This window comes from Gossypium hirsutum, chromosome A07 (assembly GCF_007990345.1).
Source record: "Gossypium hirsutum isolate 1008001.06 chromosome A07, Gossypium_hirsutum_v2.1, whole genome shotgun sequence".
Lineage (NCBI taxonomy): Eukaryota > Viridiplantae > Streptophyta > Magnoliopsida > Malvales > Malvaceae > Gossypium > Gossypium hirsutum.
The window spans coordinates 2,806,663-2,832,748 of NC_053430.1; the positions used below are offsets into that span (position 1 = coordinate 2,806,663).

Consider the following 26,086-nt stretch of genomic DNA (forward strand, 5'->3'; position numbering starts at 1 on the left):
GATAAAAGGAAAAATAAGTCAAATTTATAAAAAAAGACAGGTACTATATTAGAAATGGTATAAAAGTAAATGACCTTTTTAAAATATAAAATAAAAGTTACTCTTACTGTTACTAGTGCTTTTTTTTAAATAAAAAATGGTTATCTATACTACTCTTTAAACTCCTTATTGAGTTGAACACAGAACCCAGATAAAGAAAAACAATGTTTTTAACTAAGGACGTTATATTATCGTGAGAATGTTTTTTCTAAAAAATATTATTTATTAAATCAATAATAATTTACGCAATGAGACTTGAGCTTAGACCAAAGTTTCACGGTCACGTGAACTTTTAATAAATATATATTTTTTACGTACTTTCACTCACACCATGATATTTCATAAGTGAGTATTTGTATTATATTCTTATTAAAAACTATTTTTTTACAAAAGGAATTACATTAATTTTTAAAATTATATTAATAATAAAATACATAATTATAAGTAAACAAATACCATCTTAAGAAAAATGAATGGTTTGGCGGTCACCGGAAGACTGAATAATGCCGTGCTTCATTTCATATATTGATAACAGTATCTCACAACAGTTTCCATGGAAAGGGAAAATAAAATAAAATCAATAGATGCTACCCGTAACTATGCAATGAACCCCAAATTACAAGGAAAAAAATGAAAAAACCAGACAGATAAACAGCAAAGAAAATAAACAAAAAATCTGATTAAGAAGAGGCTAAGGTGTGGGAAACTGGAGAGGAGTTTATTAGACCAACAATAAAAAATATTTGACTATCAACGGTAGGTTCTATAGACAGGGCTGTACATGCAGTTCTCCGCATATTTAACCAGATCTTCGGGCTGAGGAAGGTGAGATGCCAGCCCTGTTACACGTTCCAACAAGATAAGTATCAGAAACGAGCATATGTCTGACAGAGATATATATTTTGGAGGATCAAATCTTGGTACCATGCCCGAACATGTTAACAGAAATGGATATGGTTAGGGACTTACCGAGTTCATATGCCTTGGCAGCAACCTTAGCAGCAATGTTGGCTGAAATCTTTCTGATATCGGAGAATGGTGGGTAAATTAGTCCCTTTTTGAAGTGTTCCCCTGTCACTTGTGCTGCCAAAGCTTCCGCTGCCACGAATAAGAAAACTGGTTTAAGTCCATTTGTTTGACCAGAAAGATAACCAATGGTAAAACTATATAAGGTGGCTTGATGCACTTACAGGCTGCCAAAAGCATATCGTCATGTACACGAATTGCACCAGACATTATCACTCCCAAACCGAAACCAGGGAAAATGTAAGCATTGTTTGCCTAAATTTACATTGAACACGAAGATGTTACGGTTAGTTTTAGGAACTAAATTTCGAACTTCAAAAATGCTTGAGGGACCGATGATAGTACCTGGCCGGGAACAAAGACTTTGCCATCGTATTCAAAGGGGTCAAATGGGCTTCCACTGGCAAAGATTGCACGACCCTGATGATTGAAAAAGAAAATGGTAAGAACAAGTTTCTTTTAAGACTAATTTTACCTGCAATCGGTAAAAACTTCCGAACTATATCATGATATAAAGTATCCGAGCTTGAAGGATGTAGAAGAAAACTGTTGTCATATACCTCACTCCATGTATATGCTTCTTCTGCTGTACATTCAGCTTGCGAGGTAGGGTTAGATAGAGCCATAATAAGAGGTTTCTGCAAGTCAACCGTTGGGGTTAGTACAAAGCTCTTCGGTTGAGATAATGGTGACATGCATGCACACATACATGTTGTACATAGATATATAGTTAGAAAGAAAGGAAGAATGAGATAAAGAACCTCATTGATGGATGCCATAGCCTCAACAACCTCCCTTGTAAATTGTTTTCCGACCCCAGATGTCCCGATCAAGACCGTTGGTTTGATTGCCTGATTAATCAAGAGCAACGTGAGAGGGAAATATATATATACATGTATGCATGCATATATATATGTATGCATATGAAACTGTTCTTTCTTGAATCGTGACTAATTTAAGATAAAGTTGCTCACCTTGACAGCATCTACGAGTTTGCTGACAGGTTCATGCTCATGAGCCCAAGGTTTCTTGAAGTGTTGAAGTGAATGCTTACGAGAGTCGACAATCAACCCCTGCCATACGGTTCAGATTCATCACAGTGAGAAATGGTAGACACAAATAAGCCAATTTTGAAAGAAGATCTAAGCGTTTTTTAGACGAGATTCGCAGTACCTTTGAGTCTACAAGCCAAATCTTCTTGCGGTTCTCTTCGATTGGATTTCCAGTCTGTCAAGAAACAGTACATGTTTAGGCATAAACCCGAGAAAACGAATCCTTGTCATAAGAAAAATAAAGCAAACTCTTACCTGCTTTGACATCTCAAGAGCAATGAGCTCAGCTATACCGGTTCCAGCCTATCAACACCCGAAAAGAAACACTTTTAAGACTATCAGCATGTATAATAGGTTTTCTCTCTTTATAGTAACAAGTATTGTCTAGAAAAGTTCAGTTTCCTTATTGGAAATGTGTTAATCGAGCCTTACCTCTCCGGCACCAAGGAACAAAAACCTATGGTCAGCGAGAGTTCCACCGAGTAATTTCAGGGCTGCAAGAAGCCCAGCCAGCACCACAGATGCGGTACCCTGCCATTATGGAAGTGTTTCCAAATAAGAAACCAAAAGGTTACCGCCATTAAGGGAAGAAAGAAGCACTGATGTTAAAGCGAGCGCCTAGGTGCTAAGGCGCAGCGCAAATGGCCATTACCGCCTCAGCCACCTCAAGGTGACGTGACTTCAATCAGGCGAGCGCCTATTGCGCTTTTTGGGCGCCTTTGTTGCAAAGCCAGGCGCAAAAAAAGCACGCCTCACTAAAGAGCTGTTCCATTCTTCCGTTTATTCATTTTTAGGAAATTTAGAGCTAGTTTCTGACGATATATTTAATTTCGTTCTTATGGTGTTCTATTTTAAGATATAAGATGTAATTGCACGTGATTACATAAAAAAAAAAAGACATGTTTGGATAACCATTCCAATTTAATTAAGGAGAGAATGAGAATTAGAGTTATTACGCAGCTAATTACACTCAAATTTAAATTTTAAAAAAATATTTTTACAAGTCATAAAAATTATATTATAAACATGAGCATGTAAGAGTGTCTGAGATGGTTATGGAAAAAAAATTCTTATATTATAAAGTCTATAATGTATATATTATAAAAATAATGTGTATTTTATAAAGTTATAACAAAAAATATATCATTTAAACCATAAAAAATTTCTGAAGTTATGGCTAGAAAGTTTATTTTATATGTTATAAAAGTGCTATAATATATTTATTTATAAATAAATTATGGCTAAGTATGAACATAACTTATTTATGTGTTCATGGTATATATATGAAAATAATGTACTTAGTCATAAAAAAAATAATTTTCTAAAATTACGGAAAAAATTATATTATTTATAAAAAAATGTTATGAAAGTTTTGGACAATTTATAATTTTTTTTTATAAATATTATATATTATAAAATTTATATTATTTTTTGACTAAATTTGCATATTATAAAAAGGAATTTAACCTAACATAAATTTTTTCAAAATTAAGTTTATATAAATTTTTATAATTCAAGTTATACACTATTTAGAGATTTGAACTCAAATATTATAAAATTGATGCTAACTATGCAAATAAAAAAAGGGTTTTCTTGCACCATATTGTAAATATTAATTATATAACTATATAATTATAACTTGTACTACCAAACATGATATAAAAAATTACATTGTAATTACACTTTGTCAGCTAAACACGTCTAAAGAAGTACAATTCTTTAAAATTACAAGAGAGTGTAATTACTATCCTAATAATTATTAAACTTAAACTATACAACAATGTTTTGAATTTATAAATTCAACTATATTAAAATTATTTCTTTTACTAATTAATTAATATTTTATTAATTATATGTTTTTGTATACATTTTACATATATATTTATATTTATATGGTTGTGCCTCGGTTTACTCGGGTTAGCGCCTTTTTTTTTTTCGCATCAAGCTATATAGAGGTCTTAGTTAGTGGTGGAATTAGGGGCTGGTAGGGACCGTCCCTTTTAAAATAAAAAATTTTCATTTAAACCTTTTATAATTTTAACATCAGAAAGAAGAGGAGAATCTAGTTAGAGAATATTACCTGTATGTCGTCGTTGAAAACGAGATGACTAGAACTGTATCTTGCCAACAGCTCGAATGCATTGTGGTTTGCAAAATCTTCAAACTGAAACAGTACTTATTCAGAGAATTGAGGATGTAAAAGTCCAGAAGTAAATGGCTAAACGAGTGTGAACCGATAATTACCTGTATTAGGACTTTCTCCCCATAATTCTGCTTAACTGCGGACATAAACTCATGAAGAAGTTCAGCATATTCCTACACCATGGAAATCCAATAAGTATTTCAGATAAATAAATACATTTATGGCATAAAAATGTTATGTATGACTGGATATAAATATATAGAAGCAAAGACCAAACCTGTCCAGTTGCCCTCCTTTGCCTGAGGCCGATGTAAAACTCGTCGTTTAACAACTTCTCGTTGTTTGTCCCGACATCAATAGTAATAGGCAAGCACTGCAGGAAATCATCCTATTTGGTTAAGCTACAGAAAGACGAACCGTATAGAAACTTGAACCAACACCATATATGCGATTAAGAGACCACTATGGCATTTACCGTGACCCCGTTTTCATTACAAACTCATCTGTTGGGGGAAAACGAGAAAAGAAACAAAGAAAAGCAATCACGAAACGAGGTGGTTTTAGTAATGCTTACCGCAGAAGGACGGACTCCTCCGAGAGCTGTGTACAGAGAAAGTTTTCCTACAGGTATACCCATCCCCTGAAACAAGCATAATGTTGAAGTTTGTTAAGTTGATCTACTAGACAGACAGGGAGATATGGTCACAGTTTCAACTCACAGTGCCCATACAAATGTCGAATTACCTGGCAACCAAGATCTCCAAGTCCCAAAATTCTCTCACCATCGGTGACAACGATAACTTGGACGCTTCTCTCGGGCCAGTTTTTCAATACTTCAAGAATCTTCCCCCTGATAGAATGTGATGCTTAGTCATTGTTATGCAAGTTCAACAGCAAAACATAAAAGGAATACATACAAAGAACATAATCAAACACATACTTCTCTTTCAAACTGATGTAAAGACCCTGAGGGCGCCTGAAAATGCTCCCATACTTTTGGCAAGCCTCGCCAACCGTTGGAGTGTAAACAACCGGGAGCAGTTCCTCCACATTATCGATGAGAAGCTTGTAGAAAAGTCGTTCATTCCTCTCCTGGAAAATGGAAAATAGAACATCAGTTAGAAACGAAAAACATGCTAAAAACAGCATATGCAAGGCATCAACAAGTACCTGAAGATCCATCATAGCCATGTATCGTTGCAAAGGAACTTTATATTGGCGAAGCATATGCATAATCCTCTTCTCTTGAAGCTCTTGACTGAGAACAATTGGCGGAAGAAGACCACGTAGGTAGTGAGCATCTCTCTCTCTCTCGGTGAAGGCGACACCTTTGTTGTGACGTGGGTCTCGCATTAAGGTATATCCACTGCAACAACATTCAGAAAGAACTAAGATGAGTTGAAAGATTACCAATATGAAACTTCAAAGCAATGGAGAAGCTTGTATATGGTATAGCCGGTATAAAATGGCACAAATAAAATTAGCTTTTCTATTTATGTTACAAGCAATCACTTTGCTTAGTTTGCAAGTACTAAGTCTTACAACATTAAAACCAAACACATCATATATGTATATATACCAACATTGAATTTATTGCAACAAAATTAGATGCAATAACAGCAAACCACAATGACAGATATTGTGTTCTATACGTCATATACGATGCCAGAGGCGGACCATTATGGTGGCCTAGGCCGCCTTCCCCCTCCAAAAGAAAATTCTGAAATTTTTTTATTTTTCTCTTGAAATTTTTAGAAAATATTAATTAAACCCCAAAATTTTTGAAAAATTCTCATTGATCTTACAAAAATTTTAACTAGAACCCCAAAATTTTTTAAAGAACTCTCATTAAAATCCAAAAATTTATGAAAATTTTATTAAGCTCCCAAATTGTATGATGCAATTTGCAATCCTGTAGAAAATATACCAATAATGAGAAATATAGTAGAAGATTTAACTTTTGTCATCATCTGCAAAGATCGATAAAGCTATGATCTTTCAACTATTTAGTATTCAGATGAACAACATTTAGATTTCTTTAGATCTATAATTAATGTATGAACATTGAACAACAAACTATAACAAGTAATTCAAACTGAATATTATATTATAAAACATAGAGCATCACCTAGCAACAGAGACGGTCCAAGGGGTAACAGGCTGACCCATGGTGGCAATATCCTCACCATACATATCCTCAACACCACCAGCAACAGCTGAATCGTTATCCACTAAATTACAACCGTTCATCATCTTTCTCAGCAATAATAAACACCAAGATTTTCTTTCTTCTCCACCCAACACCGGTCTCTGTGAAACAAAGAAAAAATGAACAGAGCTGAAGAAACAACCTTTAGGCTTTGTGTTTGAGAAAACAAAAGCCAACCCCTTTTTAGGTGAAGTAAAAGGGCAGAAAAATCAAAATTTCAATGCCCCAGAGAATCGTACAAGGTGGGTGACTGCAGGCCAGGTAGAAATGGGTGTTTGAAAAGGAAGATCCTTTGGACAATTTTAGTTAGATTTCTTTTTCTATATATATAATAAAGATTTGTCAAGTTCAAAAACAAAACTTGAAAAGTGGGAATAATAATGATATAATAAATAACGGAATTTAATGAGACAAATATTATGATAATACCAGCAAATGTTTGAAAGAAAACATGGTGTTAGGCATGAGAGAACGTGGAAACGAGCTGACTCAGTGGTCTGTGGGCGGCTGTTTTCCGCGTTTTTTTTTTCCTAAAAGAGAGAAAGTGGAATTTTTCCGCTGTTTTTCTTTGGTCTCCTGTTTCTACGGATAGAAAAATCGTCATTGTGATGCTTGCTATTGGGTGTTTTTTTTTTAATTATATTTTTTAAAAAAAGTGTTTTTTATTTATAATTAAAACATTCCTTAAAATTAAAAGTTTCTTGAACAGGATATATGGTTTAACTACTGCAATTACTGATTCCCGATCCAATTAATTTATTTAATTTAATTAAATAAATTATTAAAAATAAAAAAAATAAAAAATAAATTTAATTGTTGGTTCAACCCGTTTATACCAGTTTATGAGTCAATTAATCCAAACTAATACTTCAACCAACTGATTTGGCAGATTTTAAAAACAATTAAACATTTTTTCACTAAATTTCTCACATTTTAAATTTCATTAATTTTTATTTTTAAAAATTTAAATATAGATTATAAAATTTTTAATAAAGTAAATTTTAAATATATATCTTTAACTTTAATTAATTAAAATATTTAATATAATTAATGTTTGATAATAAAAAAATTTCTAATTGCAATATTAATTGTGACTATTTTTTTAAAGAGTTAAATTTTAATACATTGTCGGTGAAATATTTTAATTTTACAAACACGGTTCAAATATTTTTTAAAATTTTAAAATTTTATTTGATATATTCGAGTATAGTTTTCTTAATTCAAAATTTTATTTATTTATTATTATTTGTTATTATGATGGTGGAATTTAAAAAATCGTCATTTTATTTATTTATTTATATTTTAAATATCAATTAAGGATATGCGACAATTTTTAATTTTTGTTAGAAAATCTTAATACAAATGTATCAAATAATTATCCTTTTTTTTTTAATTTTTCTCCATTCAAATAATTATCAATAAAGTAGGATATTAAAAAAAAACATAATTGAGTAACAGCTTTGATTTTGTCACTAATAACTGATAACTAGTGAGAAAAATAAGAAATTAATTAATGAAAATAATATAAAAATTATTTAACTAATAATTATTAATAAAAAAATGAAATATACACATTAAACCTCCTTTTATCGAATTTATTTGGGAATTGAATAAAAATGATTTATATTACTTTGAAGACAAGGCTACATGATTTTATAGTATTCACTCGCTTTCCTTTCAAGATTACAATATAAGGAAAAAATAAATTTATTGATTCATTAATTTGATTGCTATTTTTTTTTTAAGAAGAAACCCTTTGTCATGACTTAATTTCCACGTCACAATACCATTTTATACCATGCCATTTAGATCTTAGATTTTTTATTACAAATGAAAAAAACAATAAAAAAGTAGTAAAATATAAGAGATAAAAAGTTATTTTGATGGTTACAAAATTAGTATTTGATTACTTCAAAATGAAAGTAATTGAAAAAAATATGAGTAATCTTTTAAATATTTTTTTTTATTTTAATATTGATTTTTTTCAATAAAAATGCTTTTATGGAAGTGAATGGTTTTATTAAAAGATATTATATCTAAATAAATATTGAAAGATATAAAAAATATTATAATAATACTTGTTAATATTTTAAAATTTTGATCTTTTAAGGTAGTAATTACATCTACTTGCTGTAGTTATATTTTAATTTTTTATGTCATGTTTGATACTATAAATCTTAATTACATTATTATATAATTTTAAATTCTAAAAATATTAATTACTATAAAATTTTATCAATAATACTTGAAATTTTTTTCAATAAATAACAAAATCTAAAATCGAATTATTATATACAATTAACATAATATATATTATTATTGACTTAAAATATTACCAAATCATGACATAAGAAATTAAAATTTTTCAAAATAGGTAAAAATATAATAGAGATCTTTATATTTGGAGTTAAATTACATTTTGTCTCATCTACTAAAAAAGGACACTACGTTAGATTAAAAAACAAATTAGTCATTCTATTAAAAATTTCATTTATTTGTACCATTAAAAACTGATTCCTTTACAGGAGGTACAATAGACATGGTTTGTCACATGTCATTTATCCTGTTATTTCATCAGTATGAACAGATAAAATTTTTAACAAAAATAATTAGTTTACTCTTTAATTTAATATATAGAAACTAAATGTATATAATTCCGTATTAGTTTTTATCTCCCAAAGTAAATGAAAAGTTGTCATACATCGTCAACAAACATTTGTCATTCAATTTTGATAAAAGTAGAAATCTGAAATCCACCGCCATTGGCCTTCTGGTATCGTTGATGTTACTCCATTTAAACCGCGAGGTTGTAACTGGTGAAGCTATTTTTAAGCATTACTTTTTGACTTTTGTTTCTTTTAATTTCCAATAAAATTGTTGTTGGTGGGGGAAGAGACCTAGTCTCCTTCAATAACTTTGACCTGAACTTCCTCAGGTATAACCCTTATTCACACTCTTTTTCATTGACTTTTTTTTTTGAACTTTTGTAATTGAAGTTCATTATAGTAAACAGATCAATTAGGGAGCCAAAATTAAATTATTTATTATCTTTATAATTTTTAAGAGATTAAAATATAATTTTACTTTTACTAATTTAAAATTTTAAAAATTTAAAGAGTCAAAATATAAAATTTCTATTTTAAAGGGGCCTGTCAGCCCCTAAATCCACCTCTGACATCAATGACAAGAATTAGATAATATATTAATCAATGGTTTAATGTTCAATTAGTCCTCTAAAAAATGTTAATTTGTTTGCCAAAATTGAAATATGAACATGGAGGACTTTGAAATATTTCCCAAAAGCTAGTAACGAAAATAGTATAATAAATTGATAGAATTTTGTATTTCATTGTTCAGTGTTCAAATTTGAAAGCTTAGGATTTTATACTCATCGTTCAATAGGAAAAACCCATTTCGTATTCCCACTTTATTTGAAATTTTCATATAAATAATGTTAAAATGGCTGACTAATTAGTGATTACAATGCACATGGCCGTTGTAACAAGTTTCAACTAATAATATTCACTAATATCATCAATAGGCAGCAAGCCTCCGCGAATATTTTAGGTTTTAATATATTCAAGAGTTAAAATAGAAATAATAGCCTGCCTGAATTACATTAGACCAATCAATCCGATAGATGAGTTGATTTAAAAATCGAACAAAATATTAGCTTAGATAAGGACATTCAACTGATTAAATTAACAATTAGATAAAATTAAAATTGTTTAAATTGACTAGATCGACCGATCAGATTAGTTGAATTGAGAATCGAATTAATACGGAACAATTGAAACAACCAAAAAAACTAATTGAATGGACAAGATTGACTGCTGGAATACCAATTCGAAGAGGGATTTTGAACCTATTAATTCTCTAACCAATATCGAACAATTGCAATGAACAAAAAACTAATTGAATTGGACTTTTACTAATTATTTTTATATTTTCAATGATATAATTAATTGGATTGATCATATCAACAAACTAATGACTGACCAATTCAATCACAGATCCAATTCTAAAAAAAATTAGTTAAACTGAATTTTTAATGATAATTGGTTAAAAGCTGTGCATGCAATTCGTACCCAGCTAATCTATCCTTTGACACAACCACTCCCAAATTTATTATAAATAACATTACACTTTCCAAAGAACGAGATTGTTGAAAAAATTAATCATAAATCTTTGAAGGATTGAACATGAAAAAAATACCTTAATGATATTAAAAAATTAATTAAAATATCCAGACTTGATTCAGGTAGAAGTGCCGTACAACAGGTATATTAATATATACCTATTATAATTTTAGCAGTATGCCTACTCCCTGCTTTAAAAGTGCATACGTAAATTAGATGAAATAATGACAAAATCAAAGCCTGGAAGTAAGTTGGTTTATTTTTCAGAAAAATTACTAAAGCTGAAATATGAATTCTCATACACTGTATGGTTAGGTTACAACCTCAGAATGACTCAACAGTCAAGTATCTGTTATAGCTTGGCTCAATTACAAAATTTACAGTCCACACCAGATGGTATCACCAAAGCATTGTTAGGGTCAGCCGGCAAACCCCTAATACATGCTTTTTATCCTTTGGTAAACTACCAAAAATACATGATCATCATCAATCTATCATCGTAATGTTTCTACCACTCGTCACTGGAATGGTTCATTTCTCAAATAAATTTCAGCATCCACTTCGTCCTGCAACAACACAAGTTGCAAATTCCCGAGCCTCCTAGCCATTAACTTAAAGCAATTAGTCAACTTATTCATCATTTACCACCATAATGCATAATTAAACTGCTTCATTAAGATATGCTTACTTTAGGCTTCTTTTTCCAGAATCACCGATGTTGCTCAACTCTTAATTTTGCTTAATGCCTGTGTCTGATACATCTACACAGGGAGGACAAACACCTGAGGATATTGAACCTATCAGAGTCGGATACATATCCATATCCAAGTCTGAATAACATAGGTTTACCAGAGACCATTACAGAGACAAACAAACACCGCACTATATCAGAAAGGTTCACAAATGAATGGATGGCAAGTGAATACTAATCAGTTGCGCAAAACATTGCTTCATTATATTACAAGTCCCTGAACAACGTAAAACTCTCCACTCCCTTAACCTCCACCTTGTAGACCAATATAATTGATTGTTTTAGCGTGCTACAAAAGTTGCTTAGGTATCTTATGCCAAAAATGATTGAATGCACAGATGTAAAACCAGCGGTAGTGCCGCAAATATCACAAGGAACTGGTGGATGTTTGTGTTTCTATATAACATCAGCAATCACACAAGGCAAAATCAGATATGACCAAGAATCTTCTCAGTTGCTCCCCATTGAAGATAATATATGAATTGCTGAAAATGGCATGATATGCTTACCACTTCGGAAGAAAGAAAAACAGACGGTTGAAACAATCAAAGACAGGTGTACTTGAAGTTGTACCTGAAAAATGTTTGGCAAAATATTGCAAATGGAAAGACCTGTCAATATATGCCAACAGCAAAGAGAACAATAAGTCCCACAACTATAATTAAGTTAACTAGTGAGAGTTCCTTACCAAATCAAATGTTGGTCCGTCTCCTTGCAGTTCCTTTGCAAAAGCTTTTAGCCACATATAAAAAAGCCTCTGCAGTATTTATTCTTTTGAGATTTTGACCTCTATTCTTAATACAACAAAACCATCTCATAGGCTCACATTTTGGAGCCTAGGAAAAATAATCACACCACAAAGCACCATTCTATAATCCAAACTCCAAAGTACAGCATTAAGCTAGTAAATGGATCGAACTATAAGCTAAATTGTAAATGGAATTAGCAGACTACACCATCAAATTAACCGCAACGGCATTCAATAGCCAGCATGGAACAAAAAAATTGGTACACTGACATATCACAACTTCAAATATTTGAATGCTTATTCCACAACAGATGGATTAACTTTTCAGAAATAGATATATCAACCTTTAGCATGCACCTAGTCGAAACAAAATAGCATGGACTCTCCGCTTTGGAAAAGAATAATGGGAGGAAAACGCCTAACAAACAAATTTGGGAAATTGGACAGGCAAAAGGATGAGGCAGTTTCAGATGCACTGGTTTAGCTTTTATGAAACAGGAATACTAACAAAAACTATATCCCGAAATTAATAATGATAACTAATTACATACTGTTGCTTCAAAATATACAAAATAAGTAACATTCTCTTCTTTAGGGTCAAAGCAGACATCCCAGAAGAAAAAGGATAAAATATCATAATGATCTTCTAGACCAGAAACAAAGCTAGACATAGTATACAGATTTAATGCCTCAAAGCATCTAGAGTTTAGCATAAAATCATCATTGAATGTTCCTCGAACACCATCAACAATTAAACTTAACCTGTGCACTTGCCTTCAACCTAGAAATTATGATTTCAAAACTATACAGGTAAGAACATTCATATCTAGTGGGAGAAAAGATATTAACTTAGCCCATAAAGATTTTGACTTGATTGAATGACAGTGCACAGGCATTAGAATAGATGCTACACCATGGTGACAATAAAGTAGAATTTTGCATACATCAACTCCCTAATGCTGTGATCAATCAATCTGACTAAAGAGCTTAGTTCCTTAAATTGAAGCAGTAAAGTCGTCCCTCATTGTACAAGTGCAAGATCGAACAAAATGAGTTGCATCTGAATCTGAACAAAACTTAGGCAGTTCATGAAACAGTTCGACCATAGCAAACTGATGCAATATAGAGATTCTTTGCCCATTTCTCCTGGAGAAAAAAGCCCTATGTAAACATTTACACCTTCACGATGAAAGGATGAAATAAGCTAGTGATAAAAGTTGAAGTCAATACCTTTACATGTGTGCTTGGAAAAGCAGACGTTCGAAGGGTTTCTTGAGTTTCATCTGCAGGTTTTCTTCTTGGAATACTAAGGACAAAAGCAGCTTGATCCCAAGTTGCAGCGGTTGAAGTGATGCGATAGCCACTATCCCACCTCCGATGAATACCTTCACTAGGATATAGAAAATCTAATTCTACAACCTGAAAGTGCACCAGAAAAGGATGAAGCAAGGCTGTAAGCTTTTCATTTAACGCAACAATGGTGTGCCATTGAACAGATAACAGATATCCTAGAAATCCAATAAGAACCTGGTCAGAAAATGGAGCACCACGCGACATAACAATTGCCCATCTGCTTCCAGCAGTCGCCATGGCAGTCACATAAAAACCCTCCCTCCATTTTTTGTTGATCCATTTGAAGGGAAATGAATCACTAACTTTGTAAGATTGCTGCAAATACTGGGTCCCTACATTCGATAAAGCAATAGAAATAAGATAAATAAATATAAAAATAGAAAATTCTTTTTACATACCATAGTGATAGCTAAACTAACCTTTAGACATTACAACTAAAGAGCTCCCATTATTAGCTCCTGCAATTGCACTGATGTAGTAATTCTTCTCCCACTGCTCCATAATCCATTCCTTCATTGAGCAATAAAATCAGTAGATGAGTAAGAGCTATTCACAACTATGTTTGACGTATATTACTAAGGGGCTTTTGGTTCAAGGAGTGTAAGATTAACTTTGGTAATAGAATTACCAAAAAGCAAAATGACTTGGCACATTACCAATAAAATTGGTAGATGAGTAAGAGCTATTCACAACTATGTTCGACATATATTAATAAGGAGTGTTTGGTCCAAGGAGTGTAAGATTCACTTTGGTAATAGAATTACCGAAAAGCAAAATGACTTGGCCCATTACGGGATATGTTACATTATCCTATTTAGTTCATTTGGCTAGAATGTAAGATTTGTGAGTTTAGTTGACGGAACGTAAGGTTACCTAAAAGAAAATTTTACTAAATTGTCTTTATTGTACAATTTGTTTTTTCAACAAGTTTAGTTCCTTCAACATTTTTCAGCCAATTTTTCCACAAAATTGTGATGATTTATGAAATTCATTTTCATTACACCTTGGATTTATCAGTTGAATTCAATCAAACAACCATTGAACCAAATTATTTATATGGCTTATCAATTGTTTGTTTAAAGAATTTGGTAGCTTTTATCATGAAAAAGTAAGTGAAACAAAAATTTTCACAAAAATGACTGATATATATATGCATATCTATATTAAAACATGTAATGTGTCATTTGATAAATACTAGTAAATTTTGTTTCTTATTTGCTAAAATTCATTTTTTTGGTGTTTTATCAATCTTTATGGTATTAATCGGAAAATGCTAATTAATCCTCTTCCGAGGTCCAAATGATGTCTGGATATCATTGAATGAGTGACATTTATAGTGTGATCAGGTATTGGGCTTACTAAACATAGATGTTAGCCTAACTAGGCAAAAAGGACAACATTGACTAAACTTATAAAAACAAAGAAAATATTTGTCCAAAATTTCTGATTCTGCCCAGAATGTGAAATTACCTATGAAAGAGGTGATATTGAGATTACCCTTCTATTCCATGATGTGATTTAAAGGGGGGGGGGACCAGCAATAATTGATAGAATTAGGGCTGAACAACGAGTAAGAAAGAAGATGGAACTTTAGAGAACTTAAGGTTATAGAAAAACTCTAGTTTCTTATTAGTCAAAATAATAATAACAATAATATTGGCTGTAAAGCCTACAACTCATCTATATTGGCTTTCTTTCTTGCAAGTAATGTTACTAGGCTTTCTTGCAATAAAGTTCTATTCTAGCCCTAGATTTGAACCCTAAAGATAATAATCCTAGCCATCCATAATATATCTAATATGCAATAAATAAAACTAAATAATAAAATATTATAAAATAAATAAAAGCCCCTGCATCATTTCAAAATCTTCACATTATTGGGTATGTGAGATTTGCCAGCTCAAGGAAATGTTTGATATCCAAACGTGGGAATAATATTCCAAAATCTCTCATTACCCCTGAAAATGTTACATTCCTTGAAACAAATGCACTCTAAGTGAAAACATCAAAATAGCATACAAATAATATTTAATATAGCAAGAACTAAACTTTTTCAGAAAAAAAAAGTAAAACAAAGATAATCAGAATAAAAAAATTAATCGAAAAGAACTTAAAATGACAGTAGATATTTTTCAGAAGATTTAAAATAGGAATAGTGGGTTGATAAGAGATATAGTTCTATTTTTAAAGAAAGTTAAGTTACCTATGTAACCTTATATATGTTTGTTGTATTATCTGGTTTTTATGTATGTTTCACACTGAGTCGGTGTTACTAAGTTGTTGATTGACACCGAACTAAGTCAAAAGCTTTATTATATATATATAGCAAGAATTGCAATAGACAAGTCTCTGAATCAAAAGAACACAACCAACCTTATGAAGAAAGTATGGAGAGAGTTCATATACTTGAGCAGTGAAGCCAGTGCCAGCATCCATAATAAGAGCCCATAGGTTAGAACAAGAAGCCACACTACTTATAAATAACCCATCTTCATTTCCTTTCTCGATATGTTGAGGAAGCCTCACATCTGCCACATTATAGTGATATCTACAACAGGAGATAGAATTATCAACATCTATTCTTATTAATAATTTGAAAAGCTTGACGATGATATTTAGAAAGATACCTTTGCTTCATAGGCCTACGAGCATTATACACACTAATCCATTGAGTTGCAGGCATACCCATTCGAACCTTTTTCTTTGGCTGTTCATCCTCTTCATCTTCCATTGTTAACCGTCCTCTCTTTTGTCCTACTTGATATATAAGCTTCAAGAAAAAAATATATGTGATGAATAAATTCCAACAATTGAGATGTATTTCTCAATGTCAAGTTAACCAAATAACCAGATGCAAGAAGTACCTTCTGAGCACCATCAGTATTTATTGGCCTAATATGTGGATTTGGACCAACAATGCCATCAAAAAGAGAGATATATTTTGCATAATTTGGTTCCTCGTCAAACTTCAAATTCACAACATACTCAACAAACTGTCTGAAAGGTGCAGGGCAAAAGCAACATAAAGTTTCAGGAGAAGTGGCCATCTTCTTCTTACAAACAAGAAAGCCTTTATTTTCACCCTAAAATAACCACTTGCATTAGAAAGGCAAGAGATAATAAGCACATACATGCACAAATTCATATTACGAAAATGAAAACCTGATATCCTTGCCATGGTAACCGACCACGAAGGAGGAAAATAAGTGTGTAAGCCAGAGACTCCAGATCATCTCTCCTGCTACCAGTTCTACCAAGATGAGCATGCACACTAGCATATCGTACAGTTCCCCTGTGATACAGAAATAATCAATAGCAGTTCCTCATAACCTCAAAATAGAAAAGGAAAATGAAACTCCAAGCTTGTATGGATAAGCAAATCAATTTATATGCCACCATAAAAGGAAACAAAAGAAAACAAAGCAAATGACTAACAATTTTTTAAATTTACCTGAAAACATCAGGACGTTGATCATACTCAACATGTTGACCACTCGAACTATCTCGCCACTTGGTAGCTGTTAAGTCAAAATAGAAACAGAACTGTCAAAAACTATTTGGATCTGAACAGAAATAGATCTTAAAAGAAAAAAAAAATTACAGTTTACCTAATCCAAGGTCAACAAGAAAAAGTTTTTTCTCATCTGGAGTTCCGGGAAGACCAAGCAAGAAATTCTCAGGTTTCACATCCCCATGCACATATCTACGAAGTATATGAAGCAACAAGGTTATAATTTTTTTTTTAAAAAAAACTAGTATAGGAGGAACCATTATCCTTGCCACACAAATCTTAAATATAGAGCCCTCAAATCAGTGGACTGATAATCAAGATTTATCAATTCAAGCATACCAATTCTCTTAACAACATAAATCCCCTAGCCGTATCTTAAAATAAAAAAGAAAAGAAAAATCATAAGCAAAATATAAAAATATATTACCCCCTGGAGTGCATCTTCTCCAAGATTGATATGGCTTCAATGGCAATACATGCAACCATTTCGATAGACATCCTGGAATTGAAAAGATGAACTGCAATTAAATGGTTTATCTGTGAATAAATAAAGCAAATCTACCATTTAACTTCACAAGGAACTTACGTGTGTGAGTTGTTATTCCAAACATCCCATAAGCTAGGTCCAAGGATATCCATAACCTGTTAAAAACACTTCAACAACTCAGATCATACTCTGAAACCTGATACACAGACACATGCATATCTATGTGTATCAAAACTTAAGAGATTGCATAAAAGCAAACACATACCATGACATAGTAGTCACCTTGCCGGCCCTTGTAATGGACTCGAGGGACACCATGGCTCCCACCAAGTGCACTGCACAAAAACAATTGAAAGCCATGGTAAAAATAACAAATGACATACAGCCCTAATTAACGAGGCTATGATGCTATAACAGCCACTAAATTAATGAGATGATAGGAATCTCACTTGTAAACTTGCCACTCATATGGTGGCCCATAATTACATCCTTTGCTGCTTCTATGCTCAAATTTTAATGCTACCTAAAATTCAAACATAAAAGGTTCAGAGCATTTGGGATATGAACTATTTCAAGCATGGAATGGAATCTTCTATAATATCATTAGGCACCTCTAGAGCTCCCGGACCAGTAGCTCCAATTCGTCGACCAACATAAACTTGTCCAAAACCTCCTTTCCCCAGTTTCTTTTCAATTCTATACATAGGGGAACCGCCAACCGAAACCTGTTGCGACAAAAACAAAGAATAAGATCCATTTTTCAAACTAATATGACTGTCTAAACAGGGTTTCCTTTTCATTCTCAACATTATCTTATATTTCATCATATAGCCTAAAACTAGGACCAACCTCAAAAGTCAAATTGTTCTAAAACGGTTTTGTCATGGTAACCAGTTCAACAGTGTAAAGAACCCCAAACCAAAAATGCACGAAAAAAATTAAGCCAAAAGCAATGATTCTCAATAATCAAAGCTTCATTTATCTTTTTTCTAAGATTTTCTTGATAACAAAACCAGAAAACCAAAAATAGAAATATTACCAAAATAAAATTAAAGTCGATAAACGAAAAAAGATACCTTTTCAGGAAGCGGAGCTGTGTTTCCGTCATCTTCAGCCCCAGGGCCCTTATCGCCGCTACGGCCGCCACTATCGTACTCGTTCATCTTCTTTTCGGCAACCTGTTCTTTCAAAACCCTAATCTTTTTAATATCCTCGTCTGCCTTTCTTCCAAACGGCGTTGTTTCAAAACCGGCACCGCTCACAATATTATTGTGTCCGTCATCGTTGTTGTTAAGCTCGTTATCATCAACGACGTCGACGATCGCGCCCTCTCGTTTCCTTCTCTGTCCGGTTCTCCTCTGGCGAGTTCGTGTGGTGACCTTGTTATTGGTGTCGGGTTGGGGAACAATATCAATCGGGGTTGGACTCAAGTCAGGGTTAACGGAGGCCCGATTTCTGCGAGCACGGCTACGCAGCTCAGGCATCGTACGGATTACGTACGTCCATTAAAGAAGGCAGCTTGGTGAATATTCATGGAGGTTCTAGAATCATCGGCTATATATATTCCTATCCTGGCTTTGATAAACCCAAAAGAACCCCAAAAAATTTGGGGTTTATTTCTTACAAAGAAGGATGAATTTAGGGTTTCGGAATTGGGGATTTTGGAGATCTGCAAGAGATAAATTGAAAAAAAAAATAAAAAAATCCTCTTCCTCAATTGTCCAAGCGAATGAGAGATGGATGCGATGTTATGTTATGTTATGTGATGCGAAAGACGAAAAGCTCTAGCGATTACGTTTTTTACTTTTGAAATTTAATTTAACCACACCAGATAAATTAATTTTTTTAGAGTTAATTTATTTTTTAATTTTTTTCCAAATCAGATATTTATTAATTTGTTGAATTTTTAACTTTTTATTTTAAAAATTATATATCTAGAAAATAAAAAATAATATGACAATATTAATTTTGAACCCAGCTCGGTTTTTCTCATAATACTTGTAAATCTATTTGCACTTAAAAAATGTTAATTGGAAAAAATACTTTCATACAAATTAATGCCACCGTTTAGAGAATATATATTTGTTAATATCACTTCTTAAAAATCTGAAATATTAGTGTTGTAAGAGTTGATTATTTGTATTATCTGTTGTTGAGTCAGGAGATATTGTTTTAGTTTTAAAATTTTTATTCATAGACAGCTTTAAAGGGTTCATGGAAAAAAACACTTCAATTTATTAAAGATAAGACTTACAAAACTCAAAAAAAAAGTGTCAATATAGTATGAACGTAACGTTAATTATGTAAATCACCTCCACGTAAGGGACTTGGACCACCAACCTAAACATAAGCCACATACTCGTAAGTATATATTACTATTAATGTTGAAAATTAAATCAACTGCTGGACAAACTATATTTTGAAAACTTCTTTTAAAGGAGTCGACCTATTAACAATTAAAAAAATAGATAAACTATTCAAGTATTCATCCAAGTTTTAATGTGTTCTTATTTTGATTATAGATCTTCTTAATTTAATTACTCTCATTAAATAAATTTTAATCACTTTACAGTTAAAATAAATTTATTTATTATCAGTACTGGTAAAACTCTTCTCAAATTAAATCATGACCAAATAAATAAAATGCGTAAATATATTTGCAAATATATTATTATTAATATTTATTACTTTATTTATTATCCCGGTTAAGATTGATCTTAGACTAAAACAATTGAGGACACTTATAATTATATTACAAAAATTAAATATTTTGATATTTGACTTAAATATTATGTGAAGCTTAATTGCCTTTATTTATTTTTAATTAATATTGAAAAATAATTTATATTCAAACTTGAGTATAAATAAATAATTTTAAAGTAAAATATTATGTGAAGCTTAATTGCTTTCCTCAATGCCAATGTCTTGATCACTTTATCTCTTCTATGTCCACAAAAAAGAAAAAAAATATCATTTATCTCTTCACTTACTTAAATTACTTATCTCCTTTGTATCTGCTTATCTCTCCATCTCTCTCCCTTCCTCTCTTACAAAATCAAGAATGGCCGAAGAAACACAGCCAAAATGGAAAGGGAAGGCCATGGCAGTGCTGAAACGCTCAACCCCAGATCAGATATGGCCATTCTTAGAGGAATTCTGCAACTTAGACAGGTTGTTTCCTGACATCCATACCTGTTATAGAGTGGAGGGAAGTCCAGGGCAGCCTGGCTTGGTCCGTCACTGTATAGGCCAGTTTGGATGGGCCAACGAGAAGCTTTTAACCATTGATCCCACCAATTGGTCCTTAAGCTACCAGGTCCTGGAAAATAACTTTGGGCTCAACAACTACGTTGCCACTCTCAAAGTCTTGCCGACGGCAACAATAGGGGATGATGGTAAGCCTGAAGGGTGCGAGATCGAGTGGTCGTTTATAACTGATCCGATTCAAGATATGAAATTGGAAGATTTTGTTTCTTATGTTGATAACACTGTCCAATTCATGGCAAACAAAATGGAGGATGCCCTCAATGCTCAAATGCAGAGGTCTGGTATGTCTTGAAGTGGTAAAAGCATAGGTTTGGTATGTAGTGGTAAAATTACTATGGAGTAATTTGTATTACGAGTTAAATTATATTTTACTTATTTTATTTAATAAATAGATAAATTAATTATATTAATAAGTAAAATGGTCTCTTTTTTTACTTTCATTAATTTTTACTCTTAAAAATTGGTATAGCTAATGAAATAATCAAAGAGTTCCACCTGGTGTGTTATAAGTATCTCATGCTGACATAGAAAAACTTTTTTTTATCAATAGAAATAGATAAAATTTTTAAAAGAAGGACCAATTTACTCTTTGATCTTTTATACAGAGGCTAATTTACTACTAATTTACTTTGTATTCTATTAAAGTCCCACCATAAGATATTATTTGGTAAACTCCTATTTAATGATGTTCAAGAAAATTGAAACAAATTTTATTACCATATAAAATGAAAGAATCAAATGAACAAGATCACCATGTAAAATGGAAGATATTTCTACAAACTAGTTATGATTCCTATACATGGTTAGAAATTTCACTGTAAACCAGAACCCTTTGGAGATGAATAGCTTTTCAATGTTTCTAGAACATCTATTGCTTTCGAACCAGTGTTCTTTCGGCTATGGAATCTAATCTCGTCTCCATCCAGTTAATTATATCTTGTCCTATCTCTTCACGCTCTGGTTCAAAGAGCAGGTCGTGCAACAAGCCCTCGTAAAGCTTTATGTCTTTGACCTTGGAGGCTGCTTCGTTGTACAAATCCTGGGAAGCAAGAGGATCGGTGACTTTGTCTGCAGTTCCATGTAGAACAAAGAATGGGACTGTCACGAACTTGAAATTTCGCATTAAGTACGATGAAATGCACAATATCTCATGCCCCGTTCGGACCCTTATTGGACCAGTGTACACCAAAGGATCAGAGTACTTGGCCAACATTGCGGCAGGGTCCCTTGAAACTGGGATGCCCCTCTTGTTAGCACCTTTAAACTGGAACTTGGGGACAACCAGAGAAAAAAGAGGTGCAAGAACCTGAACAAAGACACCATGTAAAAAATTTGAACGGGGAAAATGATCTGATATATATCATACCTGTTTCAATCAGTATTGAAAACCCTAAACCACAGCAAATCCCAGCAACAACTCTCTGGATTTATTTGCAGACATCTTTTGCTTTAAAGAATATTTTGGTAGACTTTTGGTATTTTAATAAAGATGAGCCAGGCATTTGCATAAATGAGAGTGCCATTAAAGATTCTTATAAACCATTGATTGCTTATTGTTAAGTAACTTCTAACTTTTTAATCTTTTTCTTCAAGAAATAAACCTCTGAGAGATCAATACATCATGATTTAGCACAACTAAGAAACAAGAACAAGGAGCAAGTTACCGCAATAACGGGATGTGCTGGCTTAACATGTAAAGCTGGAGCTGTCATAACAATTCCCTCCAGCTTTTCTTCAATATAAGGATACGAAGCTGCCTGCGAATTTGGAACTTATTAATTTAAAAGTAACCAATACTTCAGGTACTTAAAATAATTGGTAGATGTTATACCTTTAAAACCACAGCACCACCAGTAGAATGACCAAAAAGGAACAAAGGCACACCTGGGTTTTCCGATTTTATTTTTTCCAAGAAAGCTCCCTTAAGAAAGAGAATAGACAAAGATTAGACTGCCAAGTTAAAGTTTTAGTAGTGTATAACCGACCAGTAGTCATGATGATCAGTAACCTTGGAATTGTTTACGATTTAAATGTTTAATTATTACAAGAGCATGTAAAAACCCCATCAAACATTTCAAAAAAGAACACCAGAATGGTTCAATCTCAAGGCACATCCTAGATACAGAAAAGACAAGGAGAACTTACAGTATCCGCAACCACATCATCAAGTGAAGGAACATATCCATGCAATCCATCACTTCCACCATGACCTATATAGCAAGAGAATTTATGTCATTACTATAAGGATTAATATGTTTGGCCCTTGAACAATCACTTTTGTCCCATTGGTTTCAAGAGAATAAAAGAACTACAAGAGCCAAACGACAACTTAAAACTAATAATTTCGAGTGCAAAAATGCCAAAGGAAAAGAAAAGAAGGAAACATTTGTGTTAAACTATATACCTGTCCAGTCCATGGCATATACACCAAAGTTGCAAGAGGTTAGTTGCTTTGCAAATTGAACGTATCTTCCACTGTGGATGAACACCCACAAAGACAGCTCATGTAAAATAAGATTCATTTATAAAAAAAACTGAGATGTTCACTCTATTTAATCAACAAAATAACGTTACCTGTGTTCATTCAGCCCGTGTATGATAATCAAAATGCCCCTAAATTCACAAACAAGCAGCACTTAGGAGAGAATATTTAATTGTAAAAGGAAACCAGTAAAGAACTAGTATCTGAAATTGCATATAAACCCAAAATATTTAATTGTAAAAATGAAACCCATATTTATACTAAAATTAAAAAATCTGATCATCTCGATACCGTCCTCAAAGTAGGAAGGTGAAAATTAAGTTCATTTGTACAGAGGTTTGAGTCCTTTAGAGACATAAGCATTTTCAAATTTTTCAAAACTTCAGTTTATCTTTAAACAGAGAATATTAAATCGAGAAATGAACACTTTATTTTAATTCAAAATTTAACCATTTTAGTTCATTTATAAATTCTAAAAAATTAATGTCTTACTTTAATTCATCGGTAGCCGGAAACCAAGACCGGCAAAACAAGGCATTTCTTCGAACCCCGAAGAACAGAGACGTCCTCCACCGGCACTGAATCTCTCCGTCCCCTGTTTCAAATCCCATGTCCAAAGCCTCCGCCAAAGCTCTCCTTCTCAAGGTGTCCTCCTCTTCAGACCTCCATACCGACCTCCGCCTTGCGGTTTTAGCTGCCGAAGGGGATGCCGCAAATGAATTTTCAACGGCAGCGACCACCCTCTGAGAGTGCCGGCGTCGAGGGAATAGGGTGACGAGGAGGCACAATATCATTGATCGAATGAAAATAAGAGGGATTCTTAGGGTTTTCAGGACCGGGATTATCCGGTTGCTTGCTCCCGACGTCAATTGCTCCATCTCCACCGCCGTTGACATGGCAGAGATGGCAACAAACAAAATTAAAATTTAGAAAAAAAAACGAAACAAAAACAAAAATCTAATAGATATGAAATGAAGTGGAAAATTGAGGGTATTTATAGCGCGAAGGAGTAATTTGGATAGGAAACGAATTTAAAACGAGATCGGTGACGTGGATTTGTTTGATTGAGTCAAAGATCTGATTTTCTGTGTAGTAAACAAAATGGAGGGCTGTGATGGTGTAAGGATGTGGCGCGTGATATACAGTTTGGGTGTAAGAGAGTGGTGAATTTCTTTAACATTTGAAAATGTTGTTGGTTGACGAAATGGGAAAGTACAAAGAAACTTAAGCTATATTACCCGCGAAAGACAGCTCCGATGCGAACCGGTTGAGGCGCGAAAAATTAGAGGGAGAAACCGGTTAACAACCGTTATTTAAACTTATTAAAAAAACAAATTTAATTTTCCTTTTTCTAATAAAGGGTTTATTTTATTTCTTTACGTGGCATTTACTAATTACACATATTATGGCTTCCAGCCATTTATGTTAATAATAAAACCGTATCACCAATTAATCAAATTTTTATTTAATTCAAGAAAATTTTTATATTTTTTACTGTTTATATTTAAAATTCGTACTTATTTTTTAATAATATCGCTATCAATATACTTTATCATTTCACCTAACCACTTTATTACAATGGTATTTTATATATCCTTTAATAATTTAAATATTTTTAAAAAAAATTACCTCTTAAAACAATTTATTTTAAAAAATACCCTTATTTTTTAAAAGTTTTATGCTTGATAATCTAAAATTTTAATTTAACATTTTTAATAATTTTTTATCCACATTTTAGATATTACTTAATCTAATGTTTATCTAGAGGGTTTGCATTAATTATTGCCAAAGTTGTTAAAATTATATCGGTATCGTTTTTGTTTTAATATCAATATTATTGTTTTAGTTAATTCAATTGCATGCTTCACCATTTGCAATACTTTCTTTATGAGTGGCGTGGTGATCTATGTTTACTATTATTTTTCCTATTCATCGTTGATACCAATGATTAATTATTTTTTTATGAGTATATTTTAAAGAAGTAAATAGCTGGTCATAAAATATGCTTCATTCTTATTAGTAGAGATTAAACACCTAACCATATGATTAAGGAATAAAATAAGCAATCATCACACTATTCTTCAATTATTCTTTTTGATATCTGTGTAAACTCGATCCAACTACCACTCCCTATGAAAATGCCTTTGCAATTGCACAAAAATTAATTGAAATTTTTCACAAATAAAACATTCCATAGTTGTTTGAGCACAAATTAAGAAACATGAGATTCTTTTTTGATAATTTACACGAGCAAATTACTATTAGGCACATATATAAAATACAGACAATCTCTCTGACTAAAACCCAGCACCCAATAAGTCAAACATGAGAAATTTAAAGGTTATGTAAACTGTTGAAAAGTCAAAAATGGTGGGAGGTGCAATTGGCACCGAAAGAAGAAAGTAAAAAATGGTTGGCAAGTTGAGTTTAAAGATGAATGGTATAATTGCAATTTTGGTCCCTAATTTTTTAGGCCATTTGCAAGTTAGTCCCTGAACCTCAACTATAAATAGGCCTAACCATTTCTCATTTCAACCATCCAACCAATCTTCTCTCTTAGTTTTCTCTCTTCTCCATTGAGAATTCTTAAGGAATTCTATTTGTTTGTAATATTTTGGAGATAGTAAAGTTATCATCTGGTGTTAGTGCCCGAGGACGTAGGTATAATTACCGAACCTCGTTAAATCTCTTGTGTTCTTTCTTGTCCTATTTTCTTTCAATATTTGAGGGTATAATAGTAGTATTTAATTGTGTTATTAAATTACTATAGAAGGGATATTCTGTCTAAGGAAAGACTTGGTATTTAAGAGATCCATGTGATCCACCTCTCTTCCCTGGGAATTGAACTTTGTGTGATTTTTTAGTACAATAATTTCACG

At 32.4% G+C, this 26,086-nt stretch overlaps 2 protein-coding genes and 1 pseudogene across 3 annotated transcripts; 1 reads left to right on the forward strand and 2 right to left on the reverse strand.

Annotated features, from left to right (window-relative positions):
• Positions 1-533: 533 nt before the first annotated feature.
• Positions 534-19,246, reverse strand: LOC107929895 (uncharacterized; annotated as a pseudogene). The gene is made up of 35 exons (XR_001692917.2): positions 18,535-19,246; positions 18,070-18,183; positions 17,908-17,981; positions 17,724-17,793; positions 17,558-17,613; positions 17,399-17,470; positions 17,069-17,163; positions 16,912-16,978; positions 16,623-16,752; positions 16,325-16,543; positions 16,088-16,230; positions 15,834-16,008; positions 13,880-13,970; positions 13,635-13,792; positions 13,338-13,526; positions 12,048-12,116; positions 11,765-11,932; positions 6,389-6,678; positions 5,431-5,626; positions 5,201-5,352; positions 5,005-5,110; positions 4,835-4,900; positions 4,538-4,633; positions 4,362-4,433; positions 4,198-4,281; positions 2,550-2,648; positions 2,373-2,420; positions 2,239-2,292; positions 2,040-2,138; positions 1,827-1,916; positions 1,626-1,703; positions 1,411-1,485; positions 1,230-1,320; positions 1,009-1,137; positions 534-878 (listed from the first exon to the last, which is right to left on the reverse strand). The product of XR_001692917.2 is annotated as an uncharacterized protein (transcript).
• Positions 19,247-20,519: 1,273 nt separating this feature from the next.
• Positions 20,520-21,017, forward strand: LOC107929859 (lachrymatory-factor synthase). Its single transcript, XM_016861384.2, has one exon. It carries the CDS (start codon positions 20,520-20,522, stop codon positions 21,015-21,017), a length of 498 nt encoding a protein of 165 aa, XP_016716873.1.
• A 464-nt stretch (positions 21,018-21,481) lies between these two features.
• On the reverse strand, positions 21,482-24,175 carry LOC107929858 (monoacylglycerol lipase). Its single transcript, XM_016861383.2, has 7 exons — positions 23,700-24,175; positions 23,300-23,338; positions 23,130-23,200; positions 22,871-22,935; positions 22,557-22,646; positions 22,390-22,482; positions 21,482-22,031 (listed from the first exon to the last, which is right to left on the reverse strand). Exons 1-7 carry the CDS (start codon positions 24,101-24,103, stop codon positions 21,594-21,596), a joined length of 1,200 nt encoding a protein of 399 aa, XP_016716872.1. The 5' UTR covers positions 24,104-24,175; the 3' UTR covers positions 21,482-21,593.
• Between the last annotated feature and the right edge of the window lie 1,911 nt (positions 24,176-26,086).